A 14853-nucleotide genomic window follows, 5' to 3' on the forward strand; every position below is an offset into this window, starting at 1 on the left:
TTCCTTGGCTACCTCATCAGCGGTTATGGAGTGCGTCCTCTTCCCGCACGGGTACAAGCCATTACAAATTACGAGCTACCTACGTGCGTAAAGGATTTGCGGCATTTTTGGCGTTGATAAATGGGTACAAGCGGTTCATTCCACACGCAATGGATACACAAACGGAGCTTCGGAAGCTGATTCCGGACAATAAGAAAAACGATTCTCGGAAACTGAACTGGACCAAGGCTGCTCGTTCAAGTTTTGAAAATTGAAAACATTCGTTGGCAGAATCTACGCTTCTTCATTACCCCGATTCAGCAAAACGACTCAGCCTTATGATCGATGCTCCAAATACGGCTGCAGAGGCAATTTTGCAACAGCTCAACAACAAAAATTGGGAACCATTGGAATTTTATTCTGAGAAGTTTTCCAAATATTAGTGCAATTACTTCACTTTTGACCGTGAACTTACCGCTATGGAAATGACTGTAAAGTATTTCCGACATTTCATTGAATGACGGAACTTTACTATCTTCACGGATCATCGTCCATTAACGTTTGCTTCGGCAACCAAATCCTGCTCACGTTTGCCACACGAGGAGCGATATTTAAAATTCATATCCCAATTCACAACGGACATGAGGCACATCAGTGGTAAAGATAATATCACTGCCGACGCGCTATCGCGTGTTGACAGTATACTATCACCAACGTCTATTGATTTCGGAGCGATTAGTCGTGACCAGAAAAACGATACGGAACTATATGCTTTAATGAAATCCACCAACACATCCTTGAAATTCGAACAAAAATCCGCAGTAATCAAATATATTGCGACATTTCGACAGGTCGGCTTCGTCCATTTGTACAAAAACCTCATCGCATGGATGTTATGACCCATTTTCATGGGATAGTACATCCCGGAACACGAGGAACCAGCAACTTAATAACGCAACGCTTCGTGTGGCCTTCCATGAACTCCGATATCAACAGCTTCGTCAAGCATTGCGTGTCATGTCAGCGTTCGAAGGTACAACGCCACATTACATCTCCTCTGGGAAAATTCGATCTTCCAAAGGCTCGGTTTCAACATGTTCATATTGATATTGTTGGACCACTTCCTCCGTCGCAAGAGCATCTCACGATGATTGATAGATAAACTCGCTGGCCGGAGGTTGTTCCACTGCTCGACATCACAGCAAACACTACAGCACATGCGTTGTATTCCCATTGGATTGCAAGATTTGGCGTTCCAGATACCATTACAACAGACCAAGGCCGTCAATTTGAATCGGAACCGTTCCACGAGTTAACTAAAATGCTAGGCATTCACCACATCATGACAACTGCGTACCATCCGCAAGCTAACGGAATCGTCGAAAGATTCCACAGGACTCTGAAGGCCTCAATTATGTGCGTGAACCCAAAGAATTGGTACGTCGAATTACCGATTATCATGCTTGGAATACGGGTTGCATTTCGGCAAAACTTAAAGTGTTCGGCTGCAGATTTGGTATACGGTCAAAGTTTGCACATTCATGGTGAATTCTTCGATTCTCCTACCTCCACAGTTGACTGAACGGATTTTTGTAAACAGTTGCATCGTACGTTCGAAAAGTTGAAGCTACCCAAACCAAGCCGACATGGTCATACGAAAACATTCGTCGCAGCAGAGTTAAATTCTTGTACTCACTCACGTGCTTCGGTGAAAAGACCCTTTCAACACCCGTACGAAGGTCCATATCAGGTGGTGAAGCGTGATTATAAATTCACGGACTTGTTGATTTCCTGGAAAAAAAACCAATCCATTGATCCATTGATTGACTAAAGCCTGCCTTTACATGCAACATTGATTTGAAGGGTTATCCTCCGGACAAGTGTATAACTAAAGTAACACCACCGGATTAGATTTCTTGTGTAAGTGTGGGGGGGGGGGGCTCTCTGGGATACGAACGACGAGTTGCTAACCACCCTGAAACGTGGGTAGGCAGAGTTGAAAGAGATTCGAATCGCCACACCCTCATATACTAAAATTATTGGCTTATCCTATGCATTGGTTCAAAGGGGTAGGGTGGTGCATTTACACAGAATTCCCGTTTCTATAACTTTGTTGATCTAGTTTGTCTGTTATATTGCTTCTTAGAGTCTCAACATTGTATTCGATAACAAAATTGTATGTTATTGTATGGAAGTCGATTAAAATGCAAAATAATGGAATGATTCTACTAACGAGATGTCTATTCGTACAATCATGTATCAATTCATTTCTTTCTTAACTGAAAATTACACACCTTATTCTTTTATTCATATATCAATTTAATTTCAGTCATTTGTATTTTAAATTATTCAGCGTTTTACAACAAAATGTAAACTATTTGACTTAGTTTTTATCGTTTTCTCTATTGAGTACATTGTTCAGAATCTTATTTGCTGCAACCTAGATGATAAGAGCTACTATTAAACTTGGATCACAATACCTCTATTAATTATGAATTTGCGGAAATGTTAAGATGAAGTAAATAACGGTGGTCAACATACGTTCATTTTGTTCAGATATGACATTATAATCTTAAGTTCTCTTAGTTTAAGATATCAAAAAACACACTTACATCATTAGACTGGCCACCTCTAATTGTTTTGTATCTTAAACAGAATTGAAAACGTTTCAAAAATGTAAAATAGATAGAGTATGGCATGAAAATAAAACATTTTCAAACAGTTTGCACATCCATGCTGTATCAGTTTTGATGTTATTTATTGCCCATAACGCTAGTCATATATGAAAATTCCAAAATTTTCTTCATTTTGAACTAGTTATTTCTTGTGAATCCTGCATAGCAGAACACATCGCGCAATTGCTACTACATGCTATCTATATGGAACATTCACACCTGTATCTGGTTTTAATCATATACAGCCAATTAAGAATACAATAAATGCTTCGGAAACACGTGGCTTTTTAGCATATGACTAAAAAGTTTTATAAAAAGTAAATTATATGGGAATTTTAACATTCGAAAAATCATATAAACCATACTGTTGCTCTCAACTGCAACTGTTGACTGCTTATTTTCTATCAGTTGAATTAGTATTTACATGTGACGGTTGGAAAAAATATATTGAAAATCAAACGTGAAACAGCGGAAAATGATTTCAATTTACGATAAAAAGTAAAACAATTGAGTCAATTTTCTTAAGGTTATATATTTACATGAGTTTTTATTTAATAATAGTTGAAAGCATCCCTTGGTTGTTCAGTTTAATTGAACAAAAAATCAATTAATCACCTTGCATTGCAATAAATAAAATGAGAAAGGCTGAAATTCAGAAGTATGTTTTCTTTTGCGATCCAAACATGTACAGAAAATATTGATTTAATATCATAGATTACAATATCTGCTCCGCTGTTTCATCTTTTCACATAAAAATGACTAAATTGTAAAAATTACGATCATCACGGGGTTTTCAAAAATGCAGATGAATTATTATTTTAACCTAACTTCATCATGTAATTTTTATGATTACGATTGTTCATTTATAGCAGAAATTACAATTGGTAATTCACTGAAGAAAAAAAGTTTGTTTATACCAAACATAAGAGATCTCATTTCGATGATTTTAAATACTATATTAAACGTGTGGTGGACTGCAGGGACCAACTGTTTGACGAGTTTGCATACCAGTGCTCCACCGAGTGTTACATAAACTATCATCAGAAAGTACTGATATTCGTTTTTCCATCATCGTTTCTTTAGCCACCACAGTTGTCGAAGAAGTAGAAGAAACAGGAACACCTATAGATCCGACTGATGCCATTTGTGAAGTTTGTGTCTGAGGAGTACAATGCATCACCAAAGGATCAGTGTTTAGCTGCTTCTGCGATTTGACACGTTGCAAAGTAGTCGGAATGGCATGATAACATTGTTCACTGCTACCCGAATTCGTCTCACCAAATGTATTGGCAATACCACTATATAAATTGCTGTTCATTAGACAGCCCTCTTCAAGACTTACTGAGGCCGCCATATTATTCACACTCTTATCCCAAGTATTTTTGATCATATGATGGGAAGTATCCAGGTTTGTAAGAGCACTATTACTACTTCGCTTCGATGACATCGAGTTTTGATGGAGATGCGTCATATGCGAGGCATTTTGTTCGTTTTGTTTACGTGCCTCAGCATCGTCTTTTTCCTGCTCTCTACGACGTTTACGTTTCATACAAATTACAACCGCAGTTGCTATAAAGGCAGCCAATGGAGTGGATACAGAAAAAATAGCTATCAACACAATCTGACTACTACTGAGTCCATCAGTTCGTCCACTTTGAGCTTCATGATGTACACTCGCGATATGTGCAGATATTCTCCCTATTTCTGAGTCCCAGTTGGGTGATAAGGCTTCCTCTTCACAGTTCACTCCCCGAAATCCACCAGCACAAACGCATTGGTAACTATTCACTTTGTTGACACATGTGCCACCATTTTTACATGGCGAAGAATTACATTCGTCAACGTCAACACTACAATCCTTGCCTGTGAAACCAGCTCGACATGTGCAACAGTAGTCATTATTTAAATTTTCACATGTTCCACCATTTGCACAAGGCTTGGTTAAACACAAATCGACTTTGTTTTCACAAAGCTTACCAATAAAACCAGGGACGCATTGGCATCTAAATTGATTTATCATGTCTACACAAGATCCTCCGTTCAAACAAGGATTGTATTGACAGTCGTCGATATTAGTTTCACAGCGTATTCCATTATATCCATTAGAACATTGACATTGAAACATGCCTCCTTTTTTCAAGCATGAACCCCCATTTTCACAAGGATTCGGATTGCATTCGTCTACTTGTACCTCGCAAGCGATTCCACTGTAATTCACAGGACATTCACATTTAAACCCCAAATTGGTATCTTTACAAACTCCATGTATGCATGGCTTCTCGACACAAGTTAACGTTTCTTTTTCGCAGTGTGCTCCTGTCCATCCTTTATTGCATACACATTTATAACCACCAATAAGTTTTTTCTCATGGCATACTCCTCCATTCAAACAAGGACTCGCTGCACAATCACTGATTTGAACTTCACAATCTGTCCCTGTGTAGCCTGGGGGGCATTGACAAGTGTAAGAACCTTGACCAGTATTAAAACAGGTACCACCGTTTTGGCATGGCTTGTGATTCGTACAGAAATTCAAGTCCTGGTTACAAAATAATCCTCCCCAACCTTCGTTACATAGACATTCCCAAGGTTTCTTGCAGGTTCCATGAACACATCCTGGATAAGGTTCACATTCATCACATAACGCTCCTTTCCACCCGGATTGACATCTGCAAAAAAAAAAGAACTGTATTTTTAAAATGTCACAGTAGTGTTAAATAGCTGTAATTTGGTTTGCAAAATATCACATTTTGAAACATTACAAATTACAAAACGACAATCGAATTTCAAGTTGGTATAACCAACGAAATTTTACTAATATTTGTTTGAATCGTCCTGTAAAAAATCGCTAAATATTTTCAAGTTGGTTGGCAAGGAGTGACATATAACGGCTGGGGTGCTATATATTTTTTAAACTTTATCATTATTCTCATATTGCGTCACGTTTCACGGAAGCTCAGATTCTTCTCTGGGATAATTAGATGATGAAAAGAAGTTGTTGCTTTCTCATTGAATTATAAAACAAAACGCTAATCTCATCAAAGTAATGTGTTCTTCTTCTTCCTTCTGGTTAGCGTCACATCACTTGAGATGACGCCGATTCGATTTTGATTCGGTTTTTTTGAGTGCGCCATATAGGTTTCAAAAAAAATTTTGAATTTGAAGTGACAATAGACAAACTTATTTAAAGTAGTGATATCTTCTTACGGAGAAGTTAATTTCGTCAAGAAATACTGTTTATTCGTAAAATACAGTACAGGGGGCGCACGCACCAAGAATACGCCCATTAAATTTCGTTCGGTATTTTTTTCATTTCTAGATGAGTTTATCCGAACTCCGAATATTTTTATCAGGTTTTTCACCATCACTGCTAACCTCAATCGAATGAACACATTTTGACAGTCCAGCAGTACTGTTTGTAAACAGCGATTTTTTTGTTTGTCTGTTAACAATTTGGGTGAGACCATTTACGGTCCATATCGTCTAGATAGAGTTTTAAAACATTTGTTCACGATTGGATACGGTTTGTTTTTGAGATTTATTAAATAAAAGTGACTAGTTGCAAAGTGTAAAGATGATTGTTTAAGACGTGTTCTTGGATTTTTGTTTAAGCTTGTTGGTAAACAGTACCGCTGAACTGTCAAGGATGAATGCTTGTTCATTTGTGACGTCACAATAAAAAATCTAATTCTATTGATATATCAGCACAAATGAACATATGTTTACAGCAGTACCTTAAAGTGCAATGTAGCGGAATGCGCGCGTTGCGTTTTTGGTCAATTATTCAATAACTAGACCGATTTTAGAAAAACTAAAAACACTTAAGTTTTTGCAATAAAATTTATCACAACTAAATATTCTTAGAATTTTGAAATTTTGCTTTGCCGAGCCGCAATTGATTTTTGAAATGTATAAACGGGTATTGTTCCGTTCCACGGGGATAGTATTAGAACTGAAAACTGTTGCTGAAGCAATAATGCATGGCTGTGTAATATCACACTTCAGATTGTAGCCATTCATTATAGCAAAAATAAAAATTCTCGGTTGATTTTTCATTAGGGCGTATAAGCAAGTGACAGTTTCTCTTTAATCACTCTCTCTTTCGATTATTGTGATGTGATTAAAAAGATTTTCTTTGATATCACTATTCTGTTTGAAAGTCGAAAGTTTCGGGTATCATTTCATGCAAAGAGTTGAGTGATAAACGTGGAAACCGCTTGGTAATTAACAGAAGAGAAAGTAAACAAAGAGAAACTGTCACTTGCTTATACGCCCTAATGAAAAATCAACCGAGAATTCATCCTAGCCGTACGCATGGCTGCCAGATGGCTGACTAAACGCTGCCAGCTGGAAAAATATGGCTGGCAGACCTTCTGGTGATCGACTGCCTCACCGCTGCCAGATATACAACTCAAACGATACAACCGTATCCACCAGGATTTTTCCACATTGAAATCTTTGACATTTTCAGCGAAGGTGAGAAGATGAAAACGCTCGGCTAACTTATATCGTTTTCGTTTTTAAATTCTACTACCCTGGTGTAGCGAAAGCTTCACTGAAACCGTTCGTTTTTACCAATTGCACTACACAAGTACTACACTTTTTATGCACGGATAACACTGGTGTAGCACTCTTCAAAAGTTTGGTGTAGCTCTGTGCAATGAAATCGTTTATTGTAGTCAATGGTTACTGTTTATGTTTTCGTCATTTTTGTTCGTTTATTCATGCCTCAGTGTAGCACTGCACCGGTGTAGTGCAAATTAAAAACGAAAACGCCATTAGATACAGGCGACTTTGTTTTGTCAAATTGGATTTGACAACCGTCACTGAATCAATTTTGGTAGCCGTCTGGTGGCCATGGCTGCCCAGGTAGCCAAAACGCTATGCGGGAGACTGACTACTGAATGAAAAGAATACAAGCCAAGTATTTTCTTTCATGTAGCACATTTAAAAATATAACATTTATATAACTTGGTGCCAGAACTAGAATTCAAAAATACATAAGTTCATTGAAAATATATCATTATACTAAATAGAGGATCAGAACATAATTTATTTGGCACAATCTCTATATAATTGCATAAGATAATTAAAAAAAAACTTTAATAAACATCGTGAAGCAAAACAAAGTCATGGTATTACGTTTATTTATAGCGCACCGTACAGAGTTATAGTATAATTGCCAGACAATAAAAACGCAACCTACGCATAAATCAATTGACGTTTGGATATTTGATGACGAAATCAGAATATTACCGACAGAATATAAATAATATCCGCACACGTGGAAAATACAACCTTTCTGTTTCCATGACAACACGTCATTCGACGAATCTGCTACAAAAAGATGAATTACTCAAAGAAAATAACTATAAAGCATATTTTCCACGGAGCTACATTTCCGTCTCTGGTGTGGTTGCCGAAGTTCTGGTAGAAATGAGCATGTAAGTGAGAACATCAAAAGCGAATTCCCGATTATCAACATCAACCGTTATTTCGTAGAAAATTCCAACCAATCGAATTGATACTATCTTCCACGCAAGCAAGCTGTACCGTTCGTACCTATATAAATAAATCGATATTGTGTCATTATTGGCACCACTGAACAGTAGAAATTGACATGTAGAAAAGCCATATTGATTGATCGTCAGAATGACAACTTGTAAATATAAAGTGTCAAAGTGTCAGAATTAGAAGTTTAGTTCAGCGTCCAGCGAGGTGCGAAAAGTTTCATTTGGTAATTTGATTGAGGAGAAGTGTTAAAAAATTATAACAACGAATACCTACATCTATTCGTTGAATTATCTCGAGTTTCAAGAAGTAAGTTATAAAGTAAAATTTAATCCTAAAAGCTAGGGTTTGATAAATAACAGTACGGTTTACGAGTTAATGATCACGTGCTAGATATAAGACTATTTTATGTAAGATTTCACACCTTTTTCTAAAATAATCGTTACTAATAAATACACAATTTACAGTTTGAGCTGCGCTACAAGAAAACTGCTTCAAAAAATTGGTTTATTTATCGTGATCCGAACAGTCATAACTGCTTAAGATACAATCATCGTACGGAAAACTGTAAGTCTAAACGTTGCTCGACGTGTTCTGAAGTGCAAAAAAATACGGAAACATAATGTCATACAAAGTGTTTTTACTGCAAAACCGATTATCTCATATCATGCATGGAATGCCCAGAACGAATCCGACAGCGAAACATCAAGACAATTATAGCACGAACAACTCTAACGAACAGATATGATGTATGTATTACAAAATGAAGATTTTCCTGCACTGCCGCAGTCATATTCGGACATGGTAGCTGACAAATTCACTTCAGAATCAAACTACAAAAAGGCAAGAAGAACTACGATCTATTACTGAATGGGGATGAAACCGACCGAAACATGCGCAGAAAAGAAAGGTCATGAAGAACATCATGGAGATGGAATAGCACTATTCAACAGATTTCGAGTCACTGACTACGAGAGATGGGCTAAGAAAATTGACGAAGAACTGACGGTTACAGTGGCGCGGGAATAATAATAAAAAAAAAAAATAAAACCAGAGAAGTCCAAATTCCTTATTCTAGCGCGGAAGACATTCTGGCAGTATCGTTGTACGTGTCACCGCCATGCGTAGCAGTATTAGATTTTTAAAATGAGCTGAAGATAATATTTAATGCAACAGCTAAATTTAGAAAGGTAATAATAGGAGTTGACTTCAATTCACATCAGCACTCTTGGGATCACTGTCATTCAGACAGAAAAGGTTCAATTCTTAATGATCCAATGAATGAAGAAAATCTAATCATCATGAATAACGGACAGCCTACCAACATCTCCGCGGACATCAGCAAAACCCTTTCAGATATCGGTTAAGTCATGGTATCGATATCATCGTTACTCGATACGTTTACGAACATTTTGAACTACGGTATCGGAAGTCATCAATCTATTTCTAAGCGGCCAAGATAGCCATGTAGTGTCGATAGGGGTGCTCAACTGGCTGAGAATAATACTACGGTTCACCTGTCCCAATTGTATAAAACCACCACACAGGTAAGCCGTGTGGAATCCGACGGTTCTATTTCAACCAAGAGTCGATCCACTGATTTCCTGTTGCATGTCGTAAAAGGCCATAGAAAATATGTCTTTTTGCGACAGATTTGCCGTATAACCGGTCTTCGTCGAACGATGACTTCGTATTCTTCATATTGTATGAATTCCAGTGGAGCTAAAGCCATCAAAAGTAATTTTATTACTATTTATTTGCTCTCACACAATAGTTAGTTGTTTCTAGAGTTAGTTCATCACGTTGCCATAATGTTTCTTATCTCTCTTGAACATTTACGATTATGTGTCGTTTGTTGGTTCTGCAAAGTAAAAAGCTTTTGGTAAGGCTTAGTGAGATGGCTACGTAATTCACTCATCCTACGAGACAGGATCTCATAAGATTGATGATGCAGTTGGGACTTCACCCACCGTTGAAAATTCGAATGCTGTAAATTGTCAGTCATCAACTATCTTGGATGAGTTGGCCAAAGTTAGTACCACGAATGAAAGATCCAGCTTTATTACTGTCAACTAATTGAATGAAGCACAGGATTCGTTCGTGGGCTACATCCAAACATGCCAGCTATTAGTATAGCTTGAAAACTTGCGCTCAGACAACAGCATTTTCTCCAGATTTCAATCTGAAAATGATAAAATGCTAATGCATTTTTTCAAGCATCATTGCAGGATTCTGGTCTCTGACAGGATATTGTAAACTCAAGCATCACATGGCTACTATTCAGTATTATTTTTGTGATTTGTGTAAGTGCGATTGCGTACTTCATAGCTTCTGATATGTAACTGTTTGGTTCTCCGTGCACGGTTGAACATGTGTATGGTGAGCTAGCAATAGTCAGAGAAGTTCATCGTTCTTCCAGGTATTCCTTCTGTTTTTACTTAAACGGATTGAGCAATTGTTTACCATCTCTTATGCGGAATTTACTTCCGTTCATAAATGTTGCGAATCGTTCTGCATTCTTCCAGGAAAGTAGGATGGTGTCACTTTTGTAAAATCTCTAAATCCTCTCGGGGGTTGGAGGTTTTATTAAATGTGCATTGGCACCTGCAGATTGTTCAGCATTCTCTGTGGATGCAGAACGATTTATTTCTTTTTGTTTCATGCTATTTTCCCACCTCATCCACCTAACATTTCACTTCCATGCTTAACACATGGATCAATAAGTCCCGGGACTAAAGCAGAGATGGCGCTCGTAGTAAACCAGTAACCACGTCTTTCTAGAGTACTAACCTTTACTTGAAACGGGTCAAAATTTTAAGTCGATCCGACCAGAAACAGCTGAGTTATCGAGGTTGAAGTAAAGTCGTTTTGTAGTTTGTTTAAAAAATGGAAAAACCGAGTTTCGTGTTTTGATAAAACATTGTTTTTTAATGGGTAAAAACACCGTGCAAGCGAAACAATGAATTGAAAAATGTTATCCGGACTCTTGTCCATCAAAAGCAACGATTTTTCGGTGCTTCACAGAGTTTAAACGTGGTCGTACCGACACAAATGACGCGGAACGCTCGGGTAGACCTGTGGAAGCCGTTACACCGGAAAATGTGAGTGAAGTGACAAAAATTATAATGAAAGATCGTAAAGTGAAGCTCCGTGAGATTGCTGAGATGACACAGATATCATATGGAAGTGTATTTACTATCCTTCATGAAAAATTGAGCATGAAAAAGGTTTTTTCCAAGTGGGTGCCGCGATTGCTTTCGATGCAGTTTATCGAAAAAAAACGTTGTAACCATTGCATCACCCTAAAAGGTTGTAACCATTGCATCACCCTAATGTTGATGAATAAAAAAACTGCAAAAAAGTGTTGTTTCCATTGTTAGTCTCGGGACTTATTGATCCATGTGTTATTTTATCCTTTTCTTCCCATCATAAAAATGATGAGAAGCAACATTCTTACAGGAAAGCAGGATGGTGTCACTGTAATGTTTGTGGACCTCACAAACCCCTTCAATGATGTTCAGGTTGAAATGTAGAAGAAATGTTACTTTAGGGTTGGGTAGGGTCCAAATGATAAAAAATCGTCATTTTTGCGGTTTTTTTTAGAATTTTCGTCCTACAAAATAAATTCAAATGTTTTGCATGATAAATAGCCTCATTCGAACAACATTTTGTATTTTTTTCGCGGAAAAATATTGAAATGAACAAATCAAAGCATCATAGTTAAAGTAGAAGTTTTTCTAGACCACAACGTTTCTGTTTGATTTATTTTTTTAAATTTTTGATGGTTGTACGCCGTTTGTAGCCTCCCCAAAGAAACAAACAACGAAAAGGAAAACGTTGGGGTTTGGTTTTTTTATATGTAGAAAGTGCGTGCAAATTTTGAAAAAAATTGATGCAGTAGTTTTCGAATGACGATGAACACGGACTTTCAAAACCTGCTTTTGAGAAAAACGCGTTTAAAGTTTTGTCTAAAAAATCATTGGAAACAATTTATTTATCAAGGGAGCCCGTAGAGTCAAACATTTTCAAAAAATCATATTTTTGCTTTTCTAATATAGAAAGGTTGTGCAACCACTTGAAAAACCGACTAATAAAATATATGCCATTCGACTCAGATCATCGAGCTGAGCAATGTCTGTGTGTGTGTTTTTTGTAGGAGGTGAAATCGCCGGATCATCAAACTACCTGCACATAAGTGCACTTGGTATGTGGGAGTCGAACCCGAACTAAAACACCCCCTAAGCTTCGCTCCCCTCATCCTGCCGGGACTACCATAAGGTATAACTTCGGCAGAGGGGCTGTGCTGAAGCACCACCACTTTCGATTCGCTGACGCATCGACTACCCAGGACTGGTCTACGTCGCGAACTACTCGACTAATCTCAGATGATGGGTGCCTGGGTCGGTCCAGTGATTCCAGTTGGAGGATGACTTCCAGTTCACTGGTGCCCCGACGATCCATACCAGAGCTGCGTTGCAATCTACTCATCTAATCTCCGTCGAAGCATCTAGACTATGCCGACGGAGAGACACTCGAATGAGTGCCGAGGTCGGTCCTGTAATTCCGGTTGGAGCATGGCTTCCGGTTCACTGGCGCCATGAGGACTCGACTTCGGTGCTGTGGCTTCTACTCGGCTAGTCCCCGATGAAGGGTATGATCTACCCTACCCCGACGATGGAAGTTCTTACGTAACCATTGCTTCCAATCGACAAGATGCCTGAGTCGCTCTAGTGATTCCGGTTGAAGGAAGGCTTCCGGTTCACTGGCGCCCAGACGATCCATACCAGTGCTACGTCGCAATCTACTCGTCTAATCCCCGGCGAAGGATTTAGACTACACCGACGGAGAGTTCCCCGATGACTGAAAAACTCCCGAACCGACGCTTGTTCGCTGGTCCTTTAGTGGCTGGTGGTCGCGGCCGCTGTGTGCTAGGTAGTGGTGTTTTCTTCATTCGTACCAGCACGTACCGATGCGTACAGGTTTTGCATCGTTTTGTAAGTCAGTTTGAAAGTTCTGATGCTCATCGCCCTATAATTTTAGAACCGGAAATGAGATCTGGATGAAATTGCACAGTATCTTTCAAAACACTAAGAACTTTAATTTAAATCATTATTTGTGAAAATCAGTTTTATCATTGCTGAGAAATTGAAGTGAATTCCCTTTTTTGGAGCGTTTCTTCACTATTACCGGTGCAATCGGAAGCGAAAACCGGGACTAGTAGTCCCAAAGTAAATTTATATATCCACTAACTTACAAGGTCTGCCAACTAGATTAATTTACCTGCAAGTTTTATAAAAATTTGCACCTCGTTTCGTCACTATTTTTGAAAAAACTATCATGAAATTAAATTTTTTTCACTAAACGCACTGTAATACCGGAACCGAAAGTCTGATCTGGATTAACTTTTCGAGGACATTTAAAAAAATTACAAAACCTTTTATTTGCGTCTTAGTTTGTAACAATCGGTTAAGAAATTTCCGAGAATTGAACATTTTCTCATTATTTCCGAGAAGTGGACATTTTCTCATAAATTTGCACATATTGCCTTGTAATTCCTGAACCGGAAATCGGATAAAGATAAATTTCAATGCCGAGCTATGGGACATAACACCTTTCATTTGAACCTAATTTTATAAAAATCGGTCACGCCATCTCTGAAAAAAGTGAGTGACAATTTTTTTTATTTTTTTTGGCACCGGAAGTAGGATCGGGATAAAGTTCAATTGCTGTCTATGGGATCCTAAGACCTTCCATCTGAATCTGAGTTTGTGAAACTCGGATCAGCTATCTCTGAGAAAATCGAGTGACATTATTTATCACATACACAGAGACATCTTGTAATCTCGACGAACTGAGTCAAACGGTGTATGAATTTCACAGTTGCATAGTCTTTGTATATGAGAAAGACAAAAATGTGACTTTCAGTAGGAAAAATAAAACCCAATCTATTGGCATATAATTAGAAAATCATATGCTAGAAAAATGTAAAATTATACGAAATTTTTACGTAATCTTAGACTTCATAAAGAAAATAGTATGTTGGGCTTTATTAGGGGCGGGTAGAGTCTAACACATTTGGAAAAACATTTATTTTTTTCTTTGTATTTTCTTAAAGTAAAACATTTCAAGAATACCTAAAATTTTCAAATCTATCGGCAAAAACTCAACAAGTTATGGGCCTTTATCTTTGCTCTCCCATACTGCGAAGAAGTAAGAGCTCGGCACACAGGCCCAAGATATCTGCTTCGATTGACTTTAAACTTGACAAAGGATTCTTGAAATGTTTCATTATAACAAATTATAAAAGAAAAAACATGATTTATGAAAGTGTTAAACCCACTAGTTAGCGTTAATCTTCCGAGCCAAACAGTCGATGTTTTCTCAGAAGTCGCAAAATCATTCACTACGTTTATTTGCCAATCGGATCCATCAAGTTTCAAGTACCGTGCTCGCGATAACCGCGACGTAAACGCCGGGATGCGTGAAAACACGTTTCGGATCGATTATTCGAGTTTTCCGAAACACTTTTCGCACGAAGTGATCCATAAATTCGTCGGAAAGGAGCTCGGTTTAACCCGCGAAAATGTGATCCAACTTCAGCCAAGCAGACGGCTTGGATGTACCTTCGTGAAGGTCAGTAACCTCGAGCTGGCCGAGAAGATTGTGGAGCAACACGACAACAAGCACG

The 14853-nt window shown here is 38.1% G+C and overlaps 1 protein-coding gene across 6 annotated transcripts in view; it reads right to left on the minus strand.

The window, feature by feature from the left end:
- Positions 1-2283: 2283 nt before the first annotated feature.
- Positions 2284-14853, minus strand: part of LOC131436956 (neurogenic locus protein delta) — a 250535-nt gene continuing 237965 nt past the window's right edge. For all 6 annotated transcript variants that reach the window (XM_058605963.1, XM_058605962.1, XM_058605961.1 and 3 more), the window contains one exon: positions 2284-5323. In XM_058605963.1, coding sequence (XP_058461946.1) covers positions 3613-5323 — 1711 coding nt within the window. In that variant the 3' untranslated portion in view covers positions 2284-3612. The remainder of the gene's footprint in view (positions 5324-14853) is intronic.

This window comes from Malaya genurostris, chromosome 3, assembly GCF_030247185.1.
Source record: "Malaya genurostris strain Urasoe2022 chromosome 3, Malgen_1.1, whole genome shotgun sequence".
Taxonomy (NCBI): domain Eukaryota; kingdom Metazoa; phylum Arthropoda; class Insecta; order Diptera; family Culicidae; genus Malaya; species Malaya genurostris.